This window comes from Mus caroli, unplaced genomic scaffold (genome assembly GCF_978045245.1).
Source record: "Mus caroli unplaced genomic scaffold, Mus_caroli_1 scaffold_1, whole genome shotgun sequence".
In the NCBI taxonomy this organism is placed as follows: Eukaryota; Metazoa; Chordata; class Mammalia; order Rodentia; family Muridae; genus Mus; species Mus caroli.
The window spans coordinates 54769867-54794505 of record NW_028227256.1 but is presented as its reverse complement, the minus strand read 5'-3'; the positions used below and the strand labels follow the sequence as shown (position 1 = coordinate 54794505).

The 24639-nt window shown below is 42.7% G+C and overlaps 1 protein-coding gene and 1 non-coding gene across 9 annotated transcripts in view; both read right to left on the bottom strand.

Annotated features, from left to right (window-relative positions):
• Nucleotides 1-24639, bottom strand: part of Spats2l (spermatogenesis associated serine rich 2 like) — a 179999-nt gene that overhangs the window by 68459 nt on the left and 86901 nt on the right. For all 8 annotated transcript variants that reach the window (XM_029481286.2, XM_029481241.2, XM_021157675.2 and 5 more), the window contains one exon: nucleotides 2797-2905. In XM_029481286.2, the coding sequence (XP_029337146.1) occupies nucleotides 2797-2905 (109 nt within the window). The remainder of the gene's footprint in view (nucleotides 1-2796; nucleotides 2906-24639) is intronic.
• Nucleotides 16593-16692, bottom strand: LOC115032537 (small nucleolar RNA U13). Its single transcript, XR_003838192.1, has one exon. It is a non-coding gene; the product is annotated as a small nucleolar RNA U13 (small nucleolar RNA).

Sequence of the window (24639 nt, the reverse complement as noted above, 5' to 3'; positions counted from 1 at the left end):
AGGTAGAATTAAAATCGTTCTGTTTGATATATGAATAAAGTACTACAAACTTCTGAACCAAACACGGGTTTTTCTGTGTTACTAACCATGGCAGGCAGACCTTTCTATGTGGCCATCCTTGCTCCATTTTGTCTCTTATTTATTAGTTCAAGACTTGCAGGGGGCTGAGGAGGAGAGAATCCATTTTCTCCATCCACCATGGAGAGGTAAGGCTGTGCTCTGTATAAGGTTTACATTTCAAACCAACAAACTTCATTCAATGACTAACTGGATCCCAGATGCTGCCTGCCCACTCACATACATAACCTTGACCTGATGAAGCTAAGAAAAAGTTTATCACTTTCAACTACAGCCAGTCTCCATGCCCTTTAGCAAAAATCTATTTATATTAATTTGCTATGTATAATCTCAACTAGTTACTGATAATGAAGAATCAACTGATTCTATATAAGCAGGAACTTCCTAAGGGAGAGGATCCTATATAGTCTAACAATTTTAAACATTCTCAGATCACCTTACATTAATATAGTAAATATTACAATAATAACTGTCTACAAGGTACTGGCTAACCAGAGATTAACTTCAGACTTTCAAATTAGTAGCTCCTGTGGTTGATGTCACTCACAGACAAGCAGGATGCTACTGTGTTCAACAGGCCCATCACTCCTATCTATCCAGAGTTTCCAATTCAGTGCCCTCCTTGTCTTGAGTTGCATGCACCTGAAATGGCAAGGCTGCATCCAAAAGTAAAATAGAATTTATACTTTTTAGTAACTGGGCTGGCATTTCTGTAATTTGTCCCAGGAGGTAATGTTTGTCAACAGTTTCCTGGGGTCTGTCACTTCTCCTTGGTGACTTACCAGGGTCACTCTGGTAGCTAAGCTGTCACTTTCTACATAAAGCTAAACTTCAAAGAAAGAAACTGTTAAAAGCCGTCTTCTTATCCCATGGCAAGCTACAACACCCATTAGTTGGAGTTTCATATTTTGACATTGACGACTTTACTTGTGACTTGGACAAGAGCTTACAGAGAGTAATTGTGAAGAAATACTCTTATTTACAAAGGATTCTGAAAGCACTGTTATTAAATTTTAATGGTGCCAGACATGCCTGGAGGTGTTTTCAGTAAGCCATTTGAATTAGTGGCTTCAATATGGCCCATAAAACACTCCCAACAAATCTTTTTTGACTCTTACTGGGTTTCAAGCAACTTGTCTTCCATTGGTTTGCAACTCAACCGATGAGGATCCTCTGCAGTTAGTGAGCACTAATGACACCCTGGCACCGACAAGATGAAACCCCCAGGAGCAAGGCCATCCACCCAACTCCAACAGCTGTGAGGACAGTCCATCCCTGTTGCCTCCGTGCATTTACTCTGGGTCACACTACAAAAGAAACCCTTCCTAATGGGAGGTGGTGGTGGGAAGGGGTGGAGAAAACAGCCTCTAACTGACTCTGAACCTCTGTTCATGCCAATGATGGGGCAAGGGAAACCAGACTGGAGACTGTCTCAGAGTTTGGATGTGCATACTCATGACATTTAAAAAGGCTGTGTCCAGGGCCAATCACAGCTACCATTTAGTCCTAAGGACTAAAGATTATATATACATCAATACAATCTTCATAGTATACATAGACAGTGAAGCAGGGCAAACAGTGAGAAAGTTTCACGTAGGAGATTTGCTTACACATCTCTATGCATGATCATCGTCTGTTAATTTAGTCAGGACCCTGGGTTTCCATGGCTGGCACAGAATGCGAGCACAATGCTTGGGCTCTGGATCTTGCCCTGAACTGCTTAATTACACTTATGAAACTCAAGAGGGTTAGTGCACTCCCCACAAATCAAGGAAATCACGCTGTCTCCGACCCAGTGTGAAGAAGGAAGAGCTGAGACATCTGCTGGCAGGTAGGTCTTCTCCAGACCCTATCAGGCTGTGCATAGCTAGTCCATTATTTACAGAATAGGAAAAAAATGCCAGGAAACAGGGCATTTAGTAACCGTGGCAAGAAAGTCTTCATTCAAGACAAAATATTAAGGAAAATTTCTCCTCAGTTTACAGAAGAGAGATTCAAACTTGAAAATGAGTGTAGGATCAACACTTGTTCAGATCTGAGATTCTATCAATGAAGAGGCAGATGAACTGGTCGTATGATGAACTGATGATGAGCTGGGTGATACAGTTGCCAGGAATTCAGTTCACTTAGGCTGTCTAAGCATGGAATTTCAGGACCACAGCCGTGACACTCAGCCGACTTGAAGAGGTGAGGCCTTCCAGGTCAGCAATGAGGTACACCGTCCTCTACTCACAAGGACACCATCGAATAAAGGAGATGCTTAACAAACTGAGATAATTGGCAAAGATCCAGTAGCTTTATAATCAGTGTCCTCTAGAAAGTCCTCACAGTCTCTTTTAAACTAGTGGAGAAGACCTTTCTTTATTCTGCCCTTACAATGTGTCCATGTTCTTTTGAAGTTTGTTGTGAATTTTGGTTTCTTTCTTTATTTTATTCCTTGAGATAAGTTTTTACTGTGTAGCCCTAGCTGGCCTAGCACACAGGGTCTCACTATGCATTTGTCTGGAACTTACCATGTAAACCAGGCTGTCCTTGAACTCACAGAATTCCGTCTGCCTCTGCCTCCACGGGGTGGTGAGTAAAGGTGTGCTATGGTTTTTTATCTTTTATGAGAAGTATTAGAAACTATTTAATGTTCAGTTCACTTAAGGGAAACAATACATGCTATTGGATTTAATAAGCTCCAACATTTCAGTTCGGGTGGGCACGTATACCTACCATCCACAAAGGCCTGTACGGCTTTATCCACATTAAAATCAAACTGTTGGAGTACCAGGACGATTTCATTATTGCTTTTGTTCGGAACAACTGATCTAACTGCGTAGATCTGGAAGAAAAGGAAGAGAAAAACAGAAAGGTAAACACCCCGAGTACTGTTCACCTACAGATCCCCCCCACCCCCCACAGATAGAGCAGAATTATAACTTAGAAAGGCCCGGGAAAGCTAACCCATCTATCTTCTTGCCAAGAAACATACTCCAGGCCTTTCAGAGAAGTGAGCATTTGTGCTGGTAATCTCCTGGATGCCTGCTTTATTTGTGTATACACCTCTACAGAGGTCTCCTTGTGAGGCTGCAAGAACAACTGTGCAAAGCCAGCTCAGATTTGGCAACCAACCCTCCTGGAGGCTGAGATACATACAAGATGTGTTCTCCGTGAGGACACAGAATCTTTTTCTGTCTCAGGCTTCCTTTCCACTCGCTCAGGGGTATCTTTAGAAAACATACAGAAATAGCTCCATGCCTCAGTTCTCTCTGGGCACAGCGGAGGCAGATCTATGAGGGGTACCAACGTGTGCTGTGAAACTCCATTCCTGTTTATAAAGACGGGAGACTATGGAACTCTGCATTTTGTGAGATGGGAATCCCAGCTATGTTACAGAAACTGATCTCAAACAGCCTTCTGAAAAATAACCATTAAGCCGAGTAAAGGTAAATACATGTCTGAGCCAAGAATTCTGATGCTTGCAAATAAGTGTTCACTCCTCCATGACGTAGACGACCTCTTCCTTTAAATGTAGCATAGATTCTTTCTGGTTGCCCGCTAGAATTAATTGACCTTTATCTCAACGAACTTGTGATTATTAAAGACTGTACTACGCATTTCAGCATAACCTATCTTACCCCTATCTTATGAGAAGGATTTCTGTACTAACAAATGCAAGCACAGTGCAGAGACGGCGGGAAGTGCTCATTAGAGAACAGTATAATCTATACACGAGCCACTCAGACTTAAGTTAGGACCAGTGGGTTTTAGAGTTAAATGGAATTTGTCATAATTGGATTCATGGGGTATGGATTATAGAAGCATGGCATGTGTAATATGACACTATTGACCAGACATTTAACTGAGCAGTACAGAGTAATTTTTGATGATGCAAGAAAATAGGCTGCCTGTTCCGCACAGATCCGTATATAGCAGTATGTAGGTTATAATGAGAACACTGCATAGGCTGTGGATTGCATAGTACTTGTAGAGATGCTGGCATTATTGACCCGAAGATTGGTTTCAAATCCTGACATTTAAAAATGCTAAATATTTGGAGATTCTAATAGAATATGTGCTTGTATATGTCAGTCAATACTCCTTTGGTTTTTTTTTTTTTTTTTTACTATTCTCACATTATTTTATGGTTCTTAGTTTCTCTAGCCTTCATTGGAAAAACTGACTCTTTAAAAAAAATCTAAGTCCTCATTGCTTTGCTGCCCCTCTTTAAAACTCCAGCGCAGTGAATACTATTTATTTCTTTTACATAGGGTCGCATTATATGGCCTCACACTCTCCTGTCTCTGTCTCCCCAGTGGCAGACATGTGCTACTAAACTGACGTTGTAAATACTCCTCTTAAATATTCATTGCAGTGGTCCTCAGCTTGTGGGTCACAACCCCTTTGGGGGCTGCATATCAGATATCCCCTATGTCAGATATTTACATTATGATTCATAACAGTAGCAAAATTACAGTTATGAAGTAGCAAGGAGATAATTTTATGGTTGGGGATCACAACAGGGAACTGTATTAAAGAGCTGCAGCATTAGGCAGGTTGAGAACCCTTAAGTTATTGTGTGGCGAGGCATCAAATTTCCTGAAACATAAAGGTCATGAGGGATGTTGACCATGCTCAGATGACCACAGAGTAGACTAGTCTTACAAGGTGCATAGATATGCTGTGAAACCATTAGCAGGGACATCTGACTCAATAGATACACTCAGATGTGGAGGATGAGTGAGAAGAGTGGGGTGGAAGGGGAAAGGGGATGGGAAAGGTTAGGGTCAGGGTAGGGGTAGTGGTAGGGCTAGGGGTAGGGCTAGGGATGGGGCAAGCATTCTGGGCAAGAAGAGCAGGACTCCACAGTGTGGATGGAGGACAGAGGATAAGGCTGTTGGAGCACAGTGGAGGTCAGACATGACAAGACCAGACTAGGCAGGGTCTACAAGGCTATGACATCATGCTGGCCTTGTGAGCATTCCTCAGTTGTTTGCTGAGTCCTCTTATCTCATCTATTTATCATGCATGTTTCAAAGATTGGTATTCTTTCTCATTGAACATTAACAGGTTTTTAGAAGAAGCTAAGATGGGGTCAAGAATGGAGCTCAGTTGGTAGAGCACTTGCTCGGCATGTATAAATCTCTATATTTAATCCAAAATGCAAAGAAACAAAAACCAAAGCCAGCCCGGGAAAGTCATTAACAGTAGTAATACATAATGTCTGCCTTGTACCTAGTAGTGCACTGGAGTTGCCTATATTATACTCCTAATGCCTTTTAGATAAATACAGTTTTAGCAGTTCAAGCCACTACAGTTTGTTCATATGTAAAATTTCATAATAACTACCATCATTATCACCACATCAAGCATGCCTTTCTGAATAATAAAATGCTTAGTTATTAATTACCTTAAGTACATTATTGTAACGTTAGACCAACGTTTTCAAGCCACCTACACACAGCTGCGTGACTAGCAAAGACCGGAATCATAAAATCAACATAAAAATAATTGCTCCCTTGTTTCTAGACTCTCCTCTGCAAAACATGTTGTATTATGTTAAGGCAAAAACAGTGTAAGTCATTGCTCGAGAGACACTTTCTCTTCAGACGCCTGCATCGCTCTTCCCATCTTTGTAAAATCAGAAACAAAGACCACAGGAGCATGGCCAGCTATGTGCAGACAGACAGAACTGTGTTGTCACTGGTGTGTGTGTATATGCATGCGTGTGCGTGTTTGTGTGTGTGAGTGCATGCCCATAAGGAGGTGAGTGTACATGGGTGCATGTGAAGGTCGAAGGTCCACATCTGGTGTCTTTTACAAGGGCTCTCTACCTTATGTTTTGAGACCAACTCTAACAGAACCTGGAGCTAAAACCTAGTGAGCTTCAGGAATCTACCTTCTCAGTCCTGGGATTACAGATGTGCATCACAGTGACTAACTTTAATGTGGGTGCTGGATATCAAATTAAGGTCCTCATGCAAGCATTTTTCCAACAGAACTATCTCTCCAACCCTTCCTTATTTTATGTATCTTAGTTCCAAATGTCTCTCTAGAATATCATCACTAATTGAGTTCCAATATCAAATCTATAAGAAGTAGTACCAACTAGAAGGGTTGGTCCTTAATTAGAAGAGGAATTTCAAACTTTACAGAAATGAGCAGATATGGTGGGAGAATCCTGTTTGTTCTTAACTATTCCTCAGTGATGCTGAAGTCTAGGTTAACTTCTATTTGCTCTGGTCACTGGTCTCTGGCAATGCCAAGAGAGTGGCACAATTCATAAATCCACTGCATCATTTCTTATGGAAAGGATTTCATGGAGGATGCAGAGATCACATGTGCTCTTGTGCGCAAATAAACACGCAGGAACTAGTCAGTTGCTATTTACAATTCACAGACTCTAAGGGTCTGAGTATTTAAGTCTAAGAAAGACCTTATTTTCAAGTGCCAGCAAACACAGGGCATAGGTGGCCAAAGCAGTGTTGCCCAGGGTGTGCTCAGCGGCTGTGGTTGCCTATGAAAATGCAGCTTCTGAGAGCTGTCAGAAAGGCTCCTTCCATGCATGACTAATGGGAGTTTGCATACGGAGAATTCATAAAATTCACGCAGGCAGTGGCTGTGTAGCAGAGGCCTTTTCTGGCATTGCTTCTCTCACACACAGCCTCTCGCTACAGCCTGGGGCCCTTCTGCAGCTTTGGAAGGAAGCTGGAAGCTGCTGCCCTTGACAACATTCCTAAGGGACTCCCCTGCCAAACTAACAGAGTGGTCCATTCGTGCCCACCAGGCAGCCATTCTGCCTGCTGGGTGACAGTCAAGATGGCTAGTTAGCGCTTCATTTAGCAACTGCTTTAGCCTTCCAATATCGCGCTCATCTGTTTCTCTTCTACTAATTTATGTCTGGTTTAGCAAATTCAATTTGCTATTTAGAAAGGGGTTGTTGTCATGTTACCTTCGGAGTGTTTTTCATCTGGATTCCCTCTTTTCTCAGGGGTTTTCCTATCTGGCCCTGCAGGCTCTGACATATTCTGCACCAGGCTCCACCCTATTGGCTCATGCATTAACCAAGCAATGGGATGCTGTTCGGTTCATAGCTGGTTGAAGGGCTGTTAACAGATTTCCTTGTTCACACTGTGCATTATCAAGCCAGTTTGTGATGGCTCCTGAGGCTTTCTTTTTGGCTTACCAGTGGGTCTTAAACCATGCTGGAGTTTCAGAGAAGACTTTTCAATCGACTTCCACTGCTGTGTGATCAGCCAAGACCTAGCATTATCAACAGACACAAAATAACCAGTCTCTCCACTCTAGTCTCTCCCTTGGAAATTCACTCTGATGCTGCCATCCTTTCCAAAAATATATTCTCCTGTGGTCCTGTGGGAGATGTATTCCAGGATCCCAAGATACCAAAACACACAGGAGCCCAAGTTCCTTACAAAAATGGGCACACATGTAACTTATGCAAATTCTCTAGGTACTTTTAAATATATATTTTAAAATACCTTCCCCAAATGTAAACACCACGAAAATAGTTATACTGCATCGTTTAGGAAATAATGACAAGACAAAATTCTATACATGTTTAGTTTTTTTCCAAAGTATTCTTGATCTGTGGGTTGACCTGAACTCTTGGGTTTAGAACACATGGAGATGGGGAGATGGCCATAGAATCACAACCATCTTATATTTTTGGTTGTGAACCTAGCCTTTAACGGCTGAGCCATCTCTCCAGCCCTGAATCACAACCATCTTATTCCCTTACCGAAGAACTAGCAGTGAAATGCAATTTGTATACTCTGACATTCAAGGCCATAGGGCACCCTAGCACCAGCCTGCTTTTCCAAGTGATGCTGTTCCTCTACCTAGCACAGACAAGTGCCCCGTGCCCAGTTTGACTCCTCACCCTGCTCCTTCATCAGGGCTCCTTTGACTTAAGATGTGTCTGCCCCCACTCTCATATTCCAGCTGAATGGCCAGGCATGCATGGCGTCCTTCTTAGCTCTTCTTACCAGAAGCATTCCTGACTCAACTTCAAAGCCCTTCCTCAGTAGGCAGGTGTCTTTAAATATTTGAGCACCTCCGCTATCCTATGGATTTGTGTGCGAGCTGTGTTGACTAGACTCTAAGCAGTCTGAGGGTGGAAACCTCCAATGCCATTTCTGCATGGTTACTATGGCTACTCTGGAGTGACTGATACTGTGTGTGTGGTGGGTATTTAATAACCACTTATTTAGTGATTCATCCTGTAGCCACATCCAGCTGCTGCTTGGAGCCGAACAAATACTCCACCAGCATGCTGCTACCACACAGCCACTCGCATTTACTTTTGTGTCTATCATCCACAGTAACACAGAGGGTCTCAATTCACTGACTGCGTCCAAGTGTTATACAGGCAGAGAGAGATCATGTGTATGTTCTTTATATTCTATCAGAGACTGGAAGCATACTTGTGCACTTTTAAAATTCTTACAGTTCTACTGCTATTTAATCAGGAACACTGCTATTTTTAGAGTTTGGGGACTATGAAGAAAGTGGTCAGTATGCCTCTCTCTCTTCCCAGAGTCAGCTTAGGACAGACATCAGCTGAGTCTGCTCTGAGTGATAGGTACTGAGGATACAAGAAAGCGCCAGCTATAGTTCTGTCCCAAGGAGGTGCAGTGTAGCAGCTGGGCTGGGAACTCTATAATGAGAATCAGTGCTGTGTTCTTTGTATGAACAAGGTACGCTGGCAGTACAGAAGAGCAAAGATGCCTGCCCACAGACAGGAGGATGCTTTCTAGATGGAGAGATGTCATGGAGAGAGCACTGGAGTGAACAGAGCTATGCTCTAATCTTGGCTCTGGCATGCGACCTTGGTCAACTGCTCAGATCTTTGAAACTCTTTCATAAAAAGAGGCTATTATCTGCCACAGCCTGTAAAAATGGGAAGAATTGATGCGTGTAAAGTGCCTTCTAGAGAGCCTGACATATATTAGCTGCTCAATAAGTCTGAAACAGAAAAGAGTGGGAGTATTCTCAATAGGCCATGAAGGTATGGTTTTGAAACTGCAAGAACATGTAGCTTATGTGCAGGCCAAGGCTTATTTTGGAAAGATTGTCCTTTAACTAGTGGCTTAGAGAACTTCCTTCCTCCACAGATACAGGGACAGTGTGCCGAACATCTTTCCCTAAGTTCTTTCTTCATCACATATTGAATATGGCCAACATGTGTTTTCCTCTTAGTTTCATTTAATCACTTGCTAAAAGTCTAGTCCTGACACTGGATGTCTGGACAGAACAGGAACGGTGCAGGCAGGGGCAGAGCTGGGGAAGAGACATGCAAACAAACAGGTGAGACAGACAGAAAGACAGACAGACAGACAGACAGACAGACAGACAGACAGAGGTGCACTATGACTCCTAACAGTGTTAAAGCACCAATGAGTCCATCGTAAGTTAAAAGCACGGTAAGGCAACAATGTGTTTGGAGGATGGGAATGGTTTAGCTGGGAAGTGCTTGCTGCACACACATGAGAAGCAAATTTTGGATCACCAGCACCTCCAAGTAGGAAAGCTGCGTGACATCAGGGCATGCTCGAAAGCCATAAGAAGGTGGGGACAGGAAGTCAGGCAGTGTAGCCAATCAGTGAGCTCCAAGTTCAGTCAGAGACTGTCTAAAAAATAAGGTAAGGAGGGATTGAGGAAGACACCTGGCATTGAGATCTAACCTCCTTAGGCACACGTGCATATACACTCACGTAACACACATGTTCACACCCACGAACTTAAGCACACACGAATTAAAATAAACCATAAATGCACCATCTGGTACACTTAAACCCAATAGGATGGTACAGCTTAGCCCTGTCTGCTTTGCATGAGTTCAGAACACTTGCAGTACCCTACAGCTGGGCACTGCCACTCAACACAAAGCATGCTCTGAAGTAATGTGCCGAGTATCTTAACTTATTAGTACTCTGTTCAAAGTGCAAACGAGAACGGTTTTAAGGGTGTTGCTTTTGCCCCAACGTGAGGGTCAAAATTGTAAGTCAGACCACGATTAGTCAAGACTGATCATCTATAATTGCACCTTCTGGTAAGTGAGTCTGCCCAGGAAGCAATCAGAGTATATTCACAACGAATCACAATGGTCAGGAAGCCGCTGGCTTGAAAGGCCACAATGCACCAATCAGACTCTTAAGGATTATTCAGAATGAGAGAGAGGCAGAGTAGAAATGGATGGGGCCAGCCTCCCAGAAAGCTGCCCCCCACCCCTGCTGTTCCCTTAACTTCCTCAAGTCACGTGACACCCTGCCAGACCTGTGTAATAACCTCTTTTTATTTGCACTAGCTTGAGAAGGTTTCATTTTCTTGAGCAAGTAGCAGGTGCCTAAAGGCTGTATTAACAAATGGAGCTGGAAATAAAAACAACACGGTCAAATAGCCCAGCTAATTGGCAAAGAAGAAAAAAAAAACTGGAAGATTTTAAGAACAAATGCACTCAGACTGTAAAGTGAGAGACCGGGAGACGAGAAGCCACAAGTCTTGCCCACATACTGTCGCTAGCTCTCTCGCAAGCTCCAGAATTACTTGTGTGACTGTATCTGAGGCTGTGTAAGTTGCTCAAGGCAAACTTTAGATCCACAGCATCTTAAACACTGGGGGCACTCAGGAGATGGAGGTACAGTGTCTGGTGAGTGGCTAAATGGATGGAGTGGAGGTACAGGAGATGGAAGTACAGGAGATGGAGGTACAGGAGATGGAGGTACAGTGTCTGGTGAGTGGCTAAATGGATGGAGTGGAGGTACAGGAGATGGAGGTACAGGAGATGGAGGTACAGTGTCTGGTGAGTGGCTAAATGGATGGAGTGGAGGTACAGGAGATGGAGGTACAGGAGATGGAGGTACAGGAGATGGAGGTACAGTGTCTGGTGAGTGGCTAAATGGATGGAGTGGGGAACTGAGTGCCATAGTCATTGAGGCAGTCTAGGCCTTTATGCTACTTTTTCAGTGCCTACAGTTCAGCAGAAAGAAACTTGCAGTATTCAAAAGCTTAATGGATTCAAGCCACAGATGCGTGGAGTGCCTCCTAGGTCCCGGGCACAGCAGATGGCTGCTTCCAGCCCAGAGGAACTTTACACACTTAAAGGTGAGCACTATCCTATCTGCTACAATAAGGGCAGCAATCCAGCACCCAACAGCCTCCTCTTTGCACCAACAAGAACCAGTTATGTATGGGTTTGCGGTTCCTGCAACACTCAAAAGGCTTTATAATCAGCTTTGGCCACATTTCCCACATGGTGAGCCTTTCCTAGACGCCTAAAGAGCATCTCCTCCTCCGTGGATTCTGTGTATGTATTGCTTCATTTGCTGGACCAGTAGTATCATCTGCACACTAATGAAGGCGGGTCTTCTGTGCATCTTCTTGCGAGGAAGGCAATACTCTTTGCAGGCTGGTACCTTTGCATCGAGGATAATTCCGTAATTTAATTGCTTTTTCGAATATCTACTTCCTGCCAGCAAAACAATATGTATGAAGTGTTGTCATGTTCTACTCGGCTGACTTTTTGGGAATTAACACCACCGGCACAAATCAAAATTAACTTTTTGGGGCGAGCAGAACAGGATTAGAAAGAAAAACGAAGCTTTGAAGATGAGGTAAACGCAGTGCTGACAGAGTCGGAGGAAAGCTGAAGTGAGGATTGTGGCAACACTGTCTGTCTTCTGAAACTGAGCACAGTTAGCTGGGATCTGCTCAGAACCAGGATGCAGTTCTAGAGGCTTGCGGCACTTGAGAGAAGGCAGGATGAAGTGTTTTTAAGGGTCTTCTTGATCATAGGCTGTGGCAGGCAGGAGTGGTTTTCCCCATAGTCTTTCCTCCAGAACCTGTGAAGATGCTGAACTTTGTGGAGAACTCAGTCTGCAGATGGAATGAAGGTTGTTAACTTGCTAACTCTGAAGGGCTGAGATCATCCCAGCTTATCTCTGCAGGGCCCAGCACAATGACAACCATCTGTAGATGTGGGGAGGATGAGGGAGGATGACAGCAACACAACCTGAGACTCAACTAGCCGCTGCGGGACTAGCCGCTGCGGGACAAGCCGCTGCAGGGCTTGAGGGGAGGATAAGGGAGGAAAAGGTAAGAACCATTCTCTCCATCCCTTGGAGAGGAAAGTGACTGTGTACTCGAACACCTTGGGTTGAGGCTCCCATCAGACTCTGACCTCTAGGCCTCCAAGGCACTGACTTAAGCTCTGAACTGGGGGTGACGATGACAGCTGCAGTAAGGGGTGCAATGGACCCTTCTTTGAGGAACAAGAGTTCCTTCATTGCATTCTTCTCCCATCCCACCAACTAGCCTCTTAAAACATGACAAGCTGTCTTCTGGCAGGTACCTTTCTCAGTGAATGTCTTGGGGAGTCCTAGTGTACTGAAGCTACACTTCACAGGGAAAAGTAGAGGGCATCCCCTAAACAGTGAAGAAAACAATGCAAAGAAACAAACAACAGCTGCTTTGGGGTGTCCTGATAGTAACCCCCCGAATCTTACTGTTTGCTCCCCTCCTCTCACTAACCTAGACCGGTTCCTTCTCACCGAGTCTGTAAAACCCTCCTAATTGGGTTTCTGGCTTGGTTCTCCCTCTCTCCAATCCATCTTAAAACAATCAGTGTGCAATTTATAGCCCAAAGGGCTTGAGCATGTTCACTGATGGAGGAAGGAGCCAGCAGTGAGAGGGGATTTGGAGAAAGGAAAGAAAGGAGATAAATTATGCCCCAAGATGTCCTGAGGAAATGAGAAAATGGCATGAAGCTATAGAGGGGCCAGAGACATTTCAGTCTAAGGACTTCCTGGGAAAACATGAGGACTTAAGTTTGATACCCAGCACACATATAAAAAGTGGTGCTTTCTCGTAATCCCAGACCTGGGGAACTAGATTGCTAGGGCTCAGTGGCCAGCAAGCCAGCCTGGTTGAACCAGTGAGTCTCAGGACAAAGTGTGTGTGTGTGTGTGTGTGTGTGTGTGTGTGTGTGTGTATGAGAGAGAGACAGAGACAGAGAGAGAGACACAGAGAGACAGACAGAGAGAACCTGTCTCAAAACAAAATGTGGATGACTTCTGAGGAACAACACCCAAAGTTGTACTTGCACACGGGCATGCCCCGGCCCCCACATGTACACATGCTTGCTGCACATACACTCAAGACATAGAAACACATGTATATATACATGTATACACACACACACACACACACACACACAGGGCTGGGGGAGATAGATATCCAGGTAGAAAAATATTCTTTGAAAAGAAAGGAACAAGAGTTCCGAGAAGGAAGGAAAGAGGAGAAATGGAGAGCGAAGATAAATAATAAAAATTTGAGTGGGTGAAAGACGAACGTTTATGGAAACCATTCATCTGAGCGTCGACACTTAAAAAATAGAGACCGGCTTAGAGCCGCCTGCCTGGGAACCTAAGAGGAAGTGGCCATAATGAATAAAGAACGCTGACCAGGCCTGAAGGGCCATGAACGCTGGACAGCACACATCCGTCACAGAGCCAGCTGGCATGGCTTTGCCCACAGATTCTTAGCAAGCTAGAAGCAGAGGCGGAGGAGAGGAATGACCCACGTTTACAAACTGTAAAATTACAGTGGGAAGTCCTGAGGCACATGGGCTGTGGGTATCCATGAAGTGGCTGGAAAGGCCCCTAAGAAGATGGGTTAGGACACCAGAGAGAAGTGAAGGGACCCCATGTCCTGCTGAGATTAAGGGCAAGTGAAAAAGACAAGAGGAGCTGGTGATAAGAAGCAGGTAGCCAGGGAGGGGATGCAAGCTTTTCCACCCCTTATACTTGGTGCTGCCTTCTGGTATGTGAGACAGAAACCCCTTTCCTACAGGTCAGCCCTGCATTTATTTCAAAGAGCTGAAGCACCCCTTAGAAATCCATCACTACAGAGCAAACATGTGATCTTCTACAGCTTATGCTGCAGTCTTGCAGCTCCTGCCAGCTGGTCAAGCTCTCCTGAGTGTTTCTTTGGGAAAAGTGTTTCGGTAAATAGGCACACTGCTCCAGTGGGGGAGGGCGCTCAGAGAAGAGAACCGTACACCTGCACCTGCCTTGATGGGGCCCACTTATTCATTCACGTTGTCAGAACCAGCACGGATGCTTCAGGAGACACACTAATTGCTGGTCTCCCTGGGACTTATTTGCTATTAGCTCTCCTAACGTTGTTCTCAAGACAAGAGCTGCAGCCCCAGGCTTGTGAAGAGACAGCAACACTCAGCCAGGGTGATTTTACATCCACCCTTGTTAAATTTCAATATGTAAGTTCTGACTCGGTGCTCCAGCCAGCTGTGAACTTTTGGAACCTTGCGGGTTTTGTCACTATAAACAAGGAACGTGTTAGCCATTCCGTTCAATTTGGCATCTCAAACAAACAAATCAAACAAACAAACAAACAAAAAACAAAAACCCAGTTGCTGCCTTCTCCTAGAGAAGATTTATCGATTTAAACTTTGTGTAGGCCGGAGTCAAACTGTTGATTTGAATTTTTATGAACCCCAGTCAAGTATAGAAGCTAAGGTATTACCACAAGAATGTCGTCGGAGCTGAGAGTAGTCTTTTAATTTATGTTCCATTATTTATTCACTGATTGAATCACAGTTAACAGACTCTGAAGTTGGACCATAGGCAGGGACAGACAAATTTCCTGATCTGCCGAGGAAATTTATAGTCTAGAAAGACAGATGTTTGATGGATTTAGTAAAGGGGGTGAAGACGTTTTGTTGTCTGAGAACCAGAGAAACACTGAGGGCTGAAACTGGTTTAAAAGGAGAATGAAGGGAAGGAGATGAAGAGTTCCTGGAGGAACGAGGCAGGACACAGGAAGTGTGCTCAAAGAAAGATGGTCCAGGGTCCTTGGAGCATCAGGTGTTAAAAAGCATGGACTTTTAGGATAGAGGCATGGGGCCAAAGTGGTCTAGGCCGCACGGCTGATCACTCTGAACCTGATTCTATGGCAAAGCTAATGAAGATTTGCCCAGGGGAGGACTATGATATTTGTGCATTTAAGGTCATTCGATCTTCTTCTGTATGAGCTCTAGGAGATCAAGTGGATGCCAGCTAGGATTCTAATACAGTAGCCTGGGCAAGAAAATGGACCAATATAAGCAGTGTAGGGAATGACTACACGTGTGAAGAAGCAACTGGTCTCTGTTTAGATACAAGGAACAAGAAGGGGGAAGCAATCGTATGATGGGTGGCTCGGCACTGACGTTTCCACCATGCTTCTGATGAGCATCCTGAATTAAGAATCATGAATTTGAGGTATAATGGAAGTTACAGACTTCCATGGGCCAAATGGAAGTTTGGCCCATGCCTTTGTCTCTGAAATTCCACCCCTTTACACACTTGATGCTCCAAGGAGCCTGGGCCTTCTATCCTTTGAGCACACGTCTGTGTCTTGTCTTGTCTCCTGGAACTCTCCATCTTCCCACTTTCATCTTCCCTTAAACTAATCTCAGTCCTCAGTATTTCTCTGGTTTTCAGACAACAAAACATTTTCATTTCTTTTAGTGAGGGAGAGGGAGCAGGAAAAAAAAAAGAATGGTGGCACAGGAGAGAGTTCTTAGGGACAGTTGGTCACCTCTCAAACCACTTGGAATATACTGTAATTCTTCCACACCTCTCCACTATTTATGCAAGATCATTATTTCCACAATATGGCTTTTGTAAAGTAAAACTGCTCAAGAGGGTATGGGTTCTCTTTCTCCCCCTACCCCCTCTCTGAGAGAGTCTCAATCACTGGCTTCCATTCACTATGACTCTGAGTTTCTGATCCTCCTGTCTCCATCCTCCAAGGACTCAGATTACAGTTGTGTGTCACTATGTCTACATTACGTGGTTCTGTGGATTGGACCCCAGGCTCTGCACATATTAGACATGCTGTCTACTAACTGAGTTACATGTCCAGCTCGGGTGAGCCCTCTCTTGCAAAAGGCATTCTAGTTACCTACTGGTACATGACTGCTGAGAAGAATGTATCTAGGACCTTGACTGTGTGGAGATGGGCTTGGGAGGAGTCTGATGGATGAGTGTGCTGTGGGTCACTCATGCAGAAGGATGGTGGCAGAGAGACCGAGAGTCAGGCAGAGCACTCCATGGGGTCCTGATGGGCTCGCCTGGTCTTCCTCACAGCACGGTGACCTTAGGATAGACTGTTTCCAGAGCAGCCCAGTGCTCCATGCAGGTACCCCAACTATGAAGGAAGAGGCAGAATGACCTCATTTTGGAAGAAACTTGCTTCTTAATTGTACTAGTCAGCCTGCTGTAAGAGCCTGTCTCCTTCTAAGATTCTTACTCTTAATATGGGTGATACTGTTGTAGCCATCATTTCTGAATACAATCTGCCTGAAAGGGCATAGACAACAAAAGCAAAAGGCCATATATATGATGGTTGTTAATGGCAACAGTCCCTCTAATTTACATTGAGAAACACAATAAAGAAACAAACATATATATTTGGTGTATGCTTGAGTTGTTTGATTTTTTTTTTCATGTCAGACGGGTAATGTGACCACGTTATAACAAGGTTTATGGATGGCACACATCACGCAGTGGCATGAACACCCAATAGTCATGCTTTGAGTTGTTTGATTTTTAATCACTATGTTTGTCTCTTCCTCTAATACCTCCAGAATTACCAATTAGACTTGCAGATAATTTGAAAGTAGCTGAGTCCCTCAGTCCACCAGAAGTTATTTCTGTCCAGCTGGCCACACCTATATAGTATTAGGGTTTAGAAAAATATTCTGTCTGGCTAGCATCTCTGATGAATTCTATAGTTAGGCTTATTACTGAAGAAAAAAATCAATGCTATATCGATAGGCGATTTTTGTTTGGGTACCTTAATCACAGCAGAAAAGCGAGATTCTTTTAATTTATCTCCTTTCTAAGAGAACATTCAGTGAAGTCTTTCCTCATTTTCTTTGTAGTTTAAAGTCTCCACTTGGGGGAAAATGGTAATTATTTACATTCACTCTTAATGTAGTTTTCCTTTTTTTTTTCTTTTTTCTTTTCTCATTCACAGAACTTCCCAGATAAAAGAACTATAAAAAAGGGTACAAGTCACTTAGAACCCTTTAATCAATACTAGGAAAAAAAGAGCTAATTACCCTTTGGTCAATAGCAGCATAAGAGAGTTAACTTAATCTCTAAAGTATATTAGCTTTGGATATTTCTTCATTGTGGTGTGGAGGAAACAGACCTTAAAACTCCATGGAAACCAGGAATATACTTTCTCTTTTATTTACAAGGGTGGACCAATTTATAAAAGGCACACTCTTAAATATCAGTTAAAGTGATTATTTAACTGACCAGATCTTATTTTTCTTACAATTTTCTGTTTGTTTGGTTTTCCTCTAAAGACTAGTCAAAAAGGAGAAAGAAAGAAAGAAAGAAAGAAAGAAAGAAAGAAAGAAAGAAAGAAAGAAAGAAAGAAGGAAAAGGTGAAATGACTTTGTACATTCAGCCTTCAATAAGTCAAGTTACATCTGAGCTGTAAGTATTTAAAGAAAACAGGAAATGTCTCCATTAGTGGCCGATGAGTACATACACATAGAGGTTTTACTCACAGAGAAACATTATGTAGTTGTAATAGAAAGAAAATGCTGTGGAACAGCATGACAACACGGGTCAGTGTGAAGGACGTGATACTCCTGAGCCAGCCACAGGACCAATGTAGTCCCACTCCACTTACATGGAATATTATTCATGGAACTAAACTCCTAAACATAGAGGACAATCTTGTGGTTTCCAGGGACTGTTCAGGCAGGGAATAGGTAGAGACAGAGATAACGTTTATTTATACTTGACGGTATCCAGAGACACTGTACCTGTGGTTAACACTATGTGCACTTATGATTACATGAGGGAAAACGTTGTGTTAAGTGTTTTACAATAAAAAACCTATTGTTATATAATTGATCACCAATCATCATTTCAATGACTTTTGCTGATAATTATCTTCAAAGGCTGAGAAGCAGAGTTCTGAAGAGTTCCAGAGACAGAGGCATGAGAAATTTGGGTTACAAATGCACCATAGATGGTTTTGTGAAATCCCTGCATTTTACAGGAAATGGGAGTTTGTGCGCTCCATTTTACATAAATAGAGGCGGTACTCTGGAGACTGAGGCCAGTGCTCACTCTGTGGTCTGGTGCTCTGTCTTTGTCTTCTACAATGCCTGAGACCCCAGTTCATCTACTGGAGTTAGGGCTCTGGTAGTCCTACAGGGTAGTGAATTAACTCATGTGGTGAAAGAAGACAGCAAACCAAGAGGGCTGACATAATGGAGCAAGGACTGGACTTTTCAGTGGGAGAAAATGGATCTCCTTACTGTAAATGTGGTTAGAAACAGAGTCAGGGGAGAAGGTTATCAAATGATGACTTGCTCTAAAAGTTGAAAAGACCTCCATACTCGATGCCCAGCTACATGTGTGTGTGTGTGTGTGTGTGTGTGTGTGTGTGTAGGTGCACACATTTGTGGACACATATGTGAGGAGGTCAGAGGACAATCTTAGTCACTAGTCCTCAGGTGGTATCCACATTTTTGAGACAGGATCCTTCATTGGCCTGGAGTTTGACAAGCAGGCTGGGCTGGCTGACCACTGAGTCGGAGGGATCTGCCTACCCTTGTCTCTCCAGCAACAGGACACAAGGTCACACCACCATGCTTGGCTTTTAAAATGTGTTCTGAGGATTGAATTCAGGTCTTTTCCCTTCATCAACTGCTCTATCTCACCAGATGCTTAGAGTCTGTATTTTAATTTACTAATTATTTCAGAGCAGTGATTTTTAAACTTTTTATTCATTTTTTTCTAGGAAAAAACCCTCGTGCTTTAATCATATTATAAAATTCCAAAATATGTATCTCAATTTCCTTTTTATGTTTTTTTAAATGTAATTGAGTGCTGTTGTAGGAGGCAGAGTTGAGTGATAGCAGAGACATGTAGGACTCATCTCATGAATTGCTCCTCCAGATGCTGCCAGGCCACGCAGAGGGGGACAATTAGCAGTGTTGGTATGTGCTCCTGCCCCATTGGCCTGATGAAACTTTCTTACCATTGCAATACAAGTTGGAGATTTTTCTGGATTTTTCCTTTTTTCTCCCTCTTTTCAAAGATATCATGACATCTGAAGGCTGTTCCTAACTGCATCTGCCTATTCTCACACTTACCATTTAAAAGCACTACCCTCCACCTCCAGTCCAGGGACTACATAAACCCCACCTCCTGCCTTCCTAGGACTTGTCTCTACTTATATTTACCTACAATCACCATGATAGGATCTTGACTAAATTATTAAACCAAATTTTGATTAACTAATACCAGGAGCGGGGTAAAATCTGTATGTAGCATTACTGTTATATAAAGTATCAAGTACACAAGCAAGGTAAAAAATGTATACTATTGATAAGCAGATTGTTACCAAGTTGTGGAGAAATAGCTGACTATGAAATAGTAATAATATATGTGAGTTTACTGTTACGTGCTAGATCAACCAGTCTGTCTACCCACCAAATCTATCTCGACAAAAGTGTGCAAGGTCAGAAGAGAAGAAATCATCTATGATGCCTTGTAAAGTTTTATCTATAAAACTGGATCATTTTTACAATGTTGATCCTGCCAATCCATGAGCATGGGAGATCTTTCCATCTTCTGAGATCTTCTTTAATTTCTTTCTTCAGAGACGTGAAGTTCTTATCATACAGATCTTTCACTTCCTTAGTTAGAGTCACGCCAAGGTATTTTATATTATTTGTGACTATTGAGAAGGGTGTTGTTTCCCTAATTTCTTTCTCAGCCTGTTTATTCTTTGTGCAGAGAAAGGCCATTAACTTGTTTGAGTTAATTTTATATCCTGCTACTTCACCAAAGCTGTTTATCAGGTTTAGGAGTCCTTTGGTGGAATTTTTAGGGTCACTTATATATACTATCATATCATCTGCAAAAAGTGATATTTTGACTTCTTCTTTTCCAATTTGTATCCCCTTGATCTCCTTTTGTTGTCAAATTGCTCTTGCTAGGACTTCAAGTACAATGTTGAATGGCTATCTTGCCAAAAGCAATCTACAGATTCAATGCAATCCCCATCAAAATTCCAACTCAATTCTTCAACGAATTAGAAAGAGCAATCTGCAAATTCATCTGGAATAACAAAAAACCTAGGATAGCAAAAACTCTTCTAAAGGATAAAAGAACCTCTGGTGGAATCACCATGCCTAACCTAAAGCTTTACTACAGAGCAATTGTGATAAAAACTGCATGGTACTGGTATAGCGACAGACAAGTAGACCAATGGAATAGAATTGAAGACCCAGAAATGAACCCACACACCTATGGTCACTTGATCTTCGACAAGGGAGCTAAAACCATCCGGTGGAAAAAAGACAGCATTTTCAACAAATGGTGCTGGCACAACTGGTGGTTATCATGTAGAAGAATGTGAATTTATCCATTCCTATCTCCTTGTACTAAGGTCAAATCTAAGTGGATCAAGGAGCTCCACATAAAACTAGAGACACTGAAACTTATAGAGGAGAAAGTGGGGGAAAGCCTCGAAGATATTGACACAGGGGAAAAATTCCTGAATAGAACAGCAATGGCTTGTGCTGTAAGATTGAGAATTGACAAATGGGACCTCATAAAACTGCAAAGCTTCTGTAAGGCAAAAGACACCATCAATAAGACAAAAAGGCCACCAACAGATTGGGAAAGGATCTTTACCTATCCTAAATCAGATAGGGGAATAATATCATATATATATATAAAGAACTCAAGAAGGTGGACTCCAGAAAATCAAATAATCTCATTAAAAAATGGGGCTCAGAGTTAAACAAAGAATTTTCTTTTTTTTTTTTTTTTTTTTTTTTTGGTTTTTCGAGACAGGGTTTCTCTGTGTAGCCCTGGCTGTCCTGGAACTCACTTTGTAGACCAGGCTGGCCTCGAACTCAGAAATCCGACTGCCTCTGCCTCCCGAGTGCTGGGATTAAAGGCGTGCGCCACCACGCCCGGCAAGAATTTTCACTTGAGGAATACCGAATGGCTGAGAAGCACCTGAAAAAATGTTCAACATCCTTAATCATCAGAGAAATGCAAATCAAAACAACCCTGAGATTCCATCTCACACCAGTCAGAATGGCTAAGATCAAAAATTCAGGTGACAGCAGATGCTGGTGAGGATGTAGAGAAAGAGGAACACTCCTCCATTGTTGGTGGGATTGCAAGCTTGTACAACCACTCTGGAAATCAGTCTGGCAGTTCCTCAGAAAATTGGACATAGTACTACCGGAGGATCCAGCAACACCTCTCCTGGGCATATATCCAGAAGATGTCCCAACCGGTAAGAAGGACACATGCTCCACTATGTTCATAACAGCCTTATTTATAATAGCCAGAAGCTGGAAAGAACCCAGATGCCCCTCAACAGAGGAATGGATACAGAAAATGTGGTACATTTACACAATGGAGTACTACTCAGCTATTAAAAAGAATGAATTTATGCAATTCCTAGGCAAATGGTTGGACCTGGAGGGCATTGTCCTGAGTGAGGTAAACCAATCACAAAAGAACTCAAATGTTATATACTCACTGATAAGTGGATATTAGCCCAGAAACATAGAATACCCAAGATATAAGTTACAATTTGCAAAACACATGAAACTCAAGAAGAACGAAGACCAAAGTGTGGACATGTTGCCCCTTCTTAGAACTGGGAACAAAACACCCATGGAAGGAGTTACAGAGACAAAGTTTGTAGCTGAGACAAAAGGATGGACCATCTAGAGACTGCCATATCCGGGGATCCATCCCATAATCAGCTTCCAAACGCTGACACCATTGCATACACTAGCAAGATTTTGCTGAAAGGACCCTGATATAGCTGTCTCTTGTGAGACTATGCCGGGGCCTAGCAAACACAGAAGTGGATGCTCACAGTCAGGTATTGGATGGATCACAGAGCCCCCAATGGAGGAGCTAGAGAAAGTACCCAAGGAGCTAAAGGGATCTGCAACCCTATAGGTGGAACAACATTATGAACTAACCAGTATCCCGGAGCTCTTGACTCTAGCTGCATATGTATCAAAAGATGGCCTAGTCGGCCATCACTGGAAAGAGAGGCCCATTGGACATGCAAACTTTATATGCCCCCAGTACAGGGGAACGCCAGGGCCAAAAAGTGGGAGTGGGTGGGTAGGGGAGTGGGGGAGAGGGTATGGGGGACTTTTAGTATAGCATTGGAAATGTATATGAGGAAATTACCTAATTAAAAAAAAAACTGGATCATTTAGGGGCCAGAGAGATGGCTCAGCTGTTGAGAGGACTGGCTGCTCTTCCAGAGAACCCGAGTTTGATTCCCAGAATCCACATGGCAGCTCACGGCTGTCTGTAGCTCCAGTTCCAGGGTATTTGACACCCTCACACAGTCATACACACAGACAAAACACAGATACACATAAAATAAATAAGTTTTAAAAACGTGGACATGTAATATGAAGGATCATTGTAGGAAATAACTAGACTATGGGAGAATTCCCTATAAACTCCAAGGGATTGTTAATGGGGATACTTTCCCTTGATGCCAAATGACTTCATTTTGACATGCTCTCATATTGTTCAGCATTAAGCATCTGTCTCCTACTCATCCCTCAGCCATAGTACAAAAGGGGTTACAGTGAAAGGCTAGAAGACGGGGCTGGGGGTAGGAGAAACAGAAGCAGCATTGTGTATTCCGGGCATGTAGCTTGGACAAAGCAATGTGATGCTAATCCCGCAATAGTGGATTTCTTCTTATCCCCTGAAACTGATGCTGACAGTCCCATTTATTCATTCAGTTCCTTTAGACTCCTTGTCAAATCTCCTCTAGTTGCCAAGCAACAATAACAGCAGTTCTGTACATAAGCATTAGGCAATAACTATTGTCAGTGTTTCTCCTTTCTTTGAAAGGGAAATTTAATGACCCTTTCCTATGAGAAAATGATGACAAGAACGAGTCCCACAGTGAAATCTAAAAGCTGTGCAGCTGGTGTTCTTGCTCTCTGAATCCAAGCGTTGGACTAAACTAAACTCTTGTGAAAAATTATAAAATGAAGGTTTTCCCCCCAGAAGCTTGCATGGTTGTTCTTTGTAACAAGTATATGCCATTAAAACTCATCCCCAAGCCTAAGAAAAGGTTTCTTTGTGAAATAGGTTAATGCTCTAAAGATGAGGCACAGTGCATACTGTCATTCTCTGATCTCCTAAAATCTCTTTAATCAATTTTTTTTTTTACTTTTTCTGCCTACCCTCCACTCCAAATAAAAATCTGAGTTATATTTTCAGTACTTTGTAAAACACAGACCAAGAGTTACAGGAAAAAAAGTAAAATGGGGAATGCTTATTATGAGACAATAAATTATCCATCCAACTGTTGTGGATGGAAACTTGGTCACCACCGTGAACACTTTGTATCTCAGTGACCTGCAGAAATGGTGACAATACTTCCTTGCATGCAGTGTCGACAAGAGACTCTTCTTCCTTTTCATTTTAATGACTCTGTATGGTTATTGTTTACAATCCAATTTACCTCAATAACTTGAACAGCTCTAAAAGCTATTCACAATAAATGGTCTCTCGGCAATGATATTATAGACTGGGCTGTTCCCCATTTCCATGTCATCGAATTGTCTTGTCTCAATTATATTTTGTGCAGCTCAGCAAGAGCTATCAGATTCTGAAAGTCAAGTCCACTTTTTATGTTTTCTCATCTGGACTTTTCTTCCCCCTTCCATTCTTGGTTCCACAGGAAGTTTCCTTTTAAACCCTGAGAGAAATGTTAATTAGAGGCAGTTTTTCCATTTTTATTTGTAAATTAAACAGATGATCCCCCACCCACCCAAATCCTTTATAGAATTGCTGGGGATCAAACCTGGGACCTCACTCCTGCCAGATGAGTCCCCTCCACCTGAGCGTGCTTCCAGCTTGACTTATTGAGATAATTTACAACCATGCCTCACTTGCTTACTGGTAACCTGAAGTCCAGAAGAGTTCAATGGTTTGTTTCAGGTTATTGAGCTAGTGATTGGGTAGCTGACAGTTCTCCCCTTCTAGACGTATGTTTTCCCTAAGCCTCCCTTACTGAGGCCAGTCCCAAGGGCACTGGGTCCCCTACAGAATCATTCATCACTGGAATGACTTATCCTATCATGCCTGAGCACTAGGAACATGCTAACTCTACAGGCAAGGATCCCTTTCCTTCCATCAACATGTTTTCTTACTAAATTGAATTTGATTGATAGTAATACATGAGAAAAACCTGACCAAAAAAATCTATTTTTCCATATTACTCATCATTATTTTAAAACTCGATAAATCAATTTCACTTGATAGCTAAGTGTATTAAGTAGGAAGTAACTTTAACAGTCACTATCCACTAATTTATCCATGGAGTTTCTGGTGTTGAACTTTGTTTTAAAGAAAACTACTTTATGCACTCATATGCACACACCCACATGTGCACACACACACACCTACATATAATTAAAAATAATAAAACCAAATCTTTAAC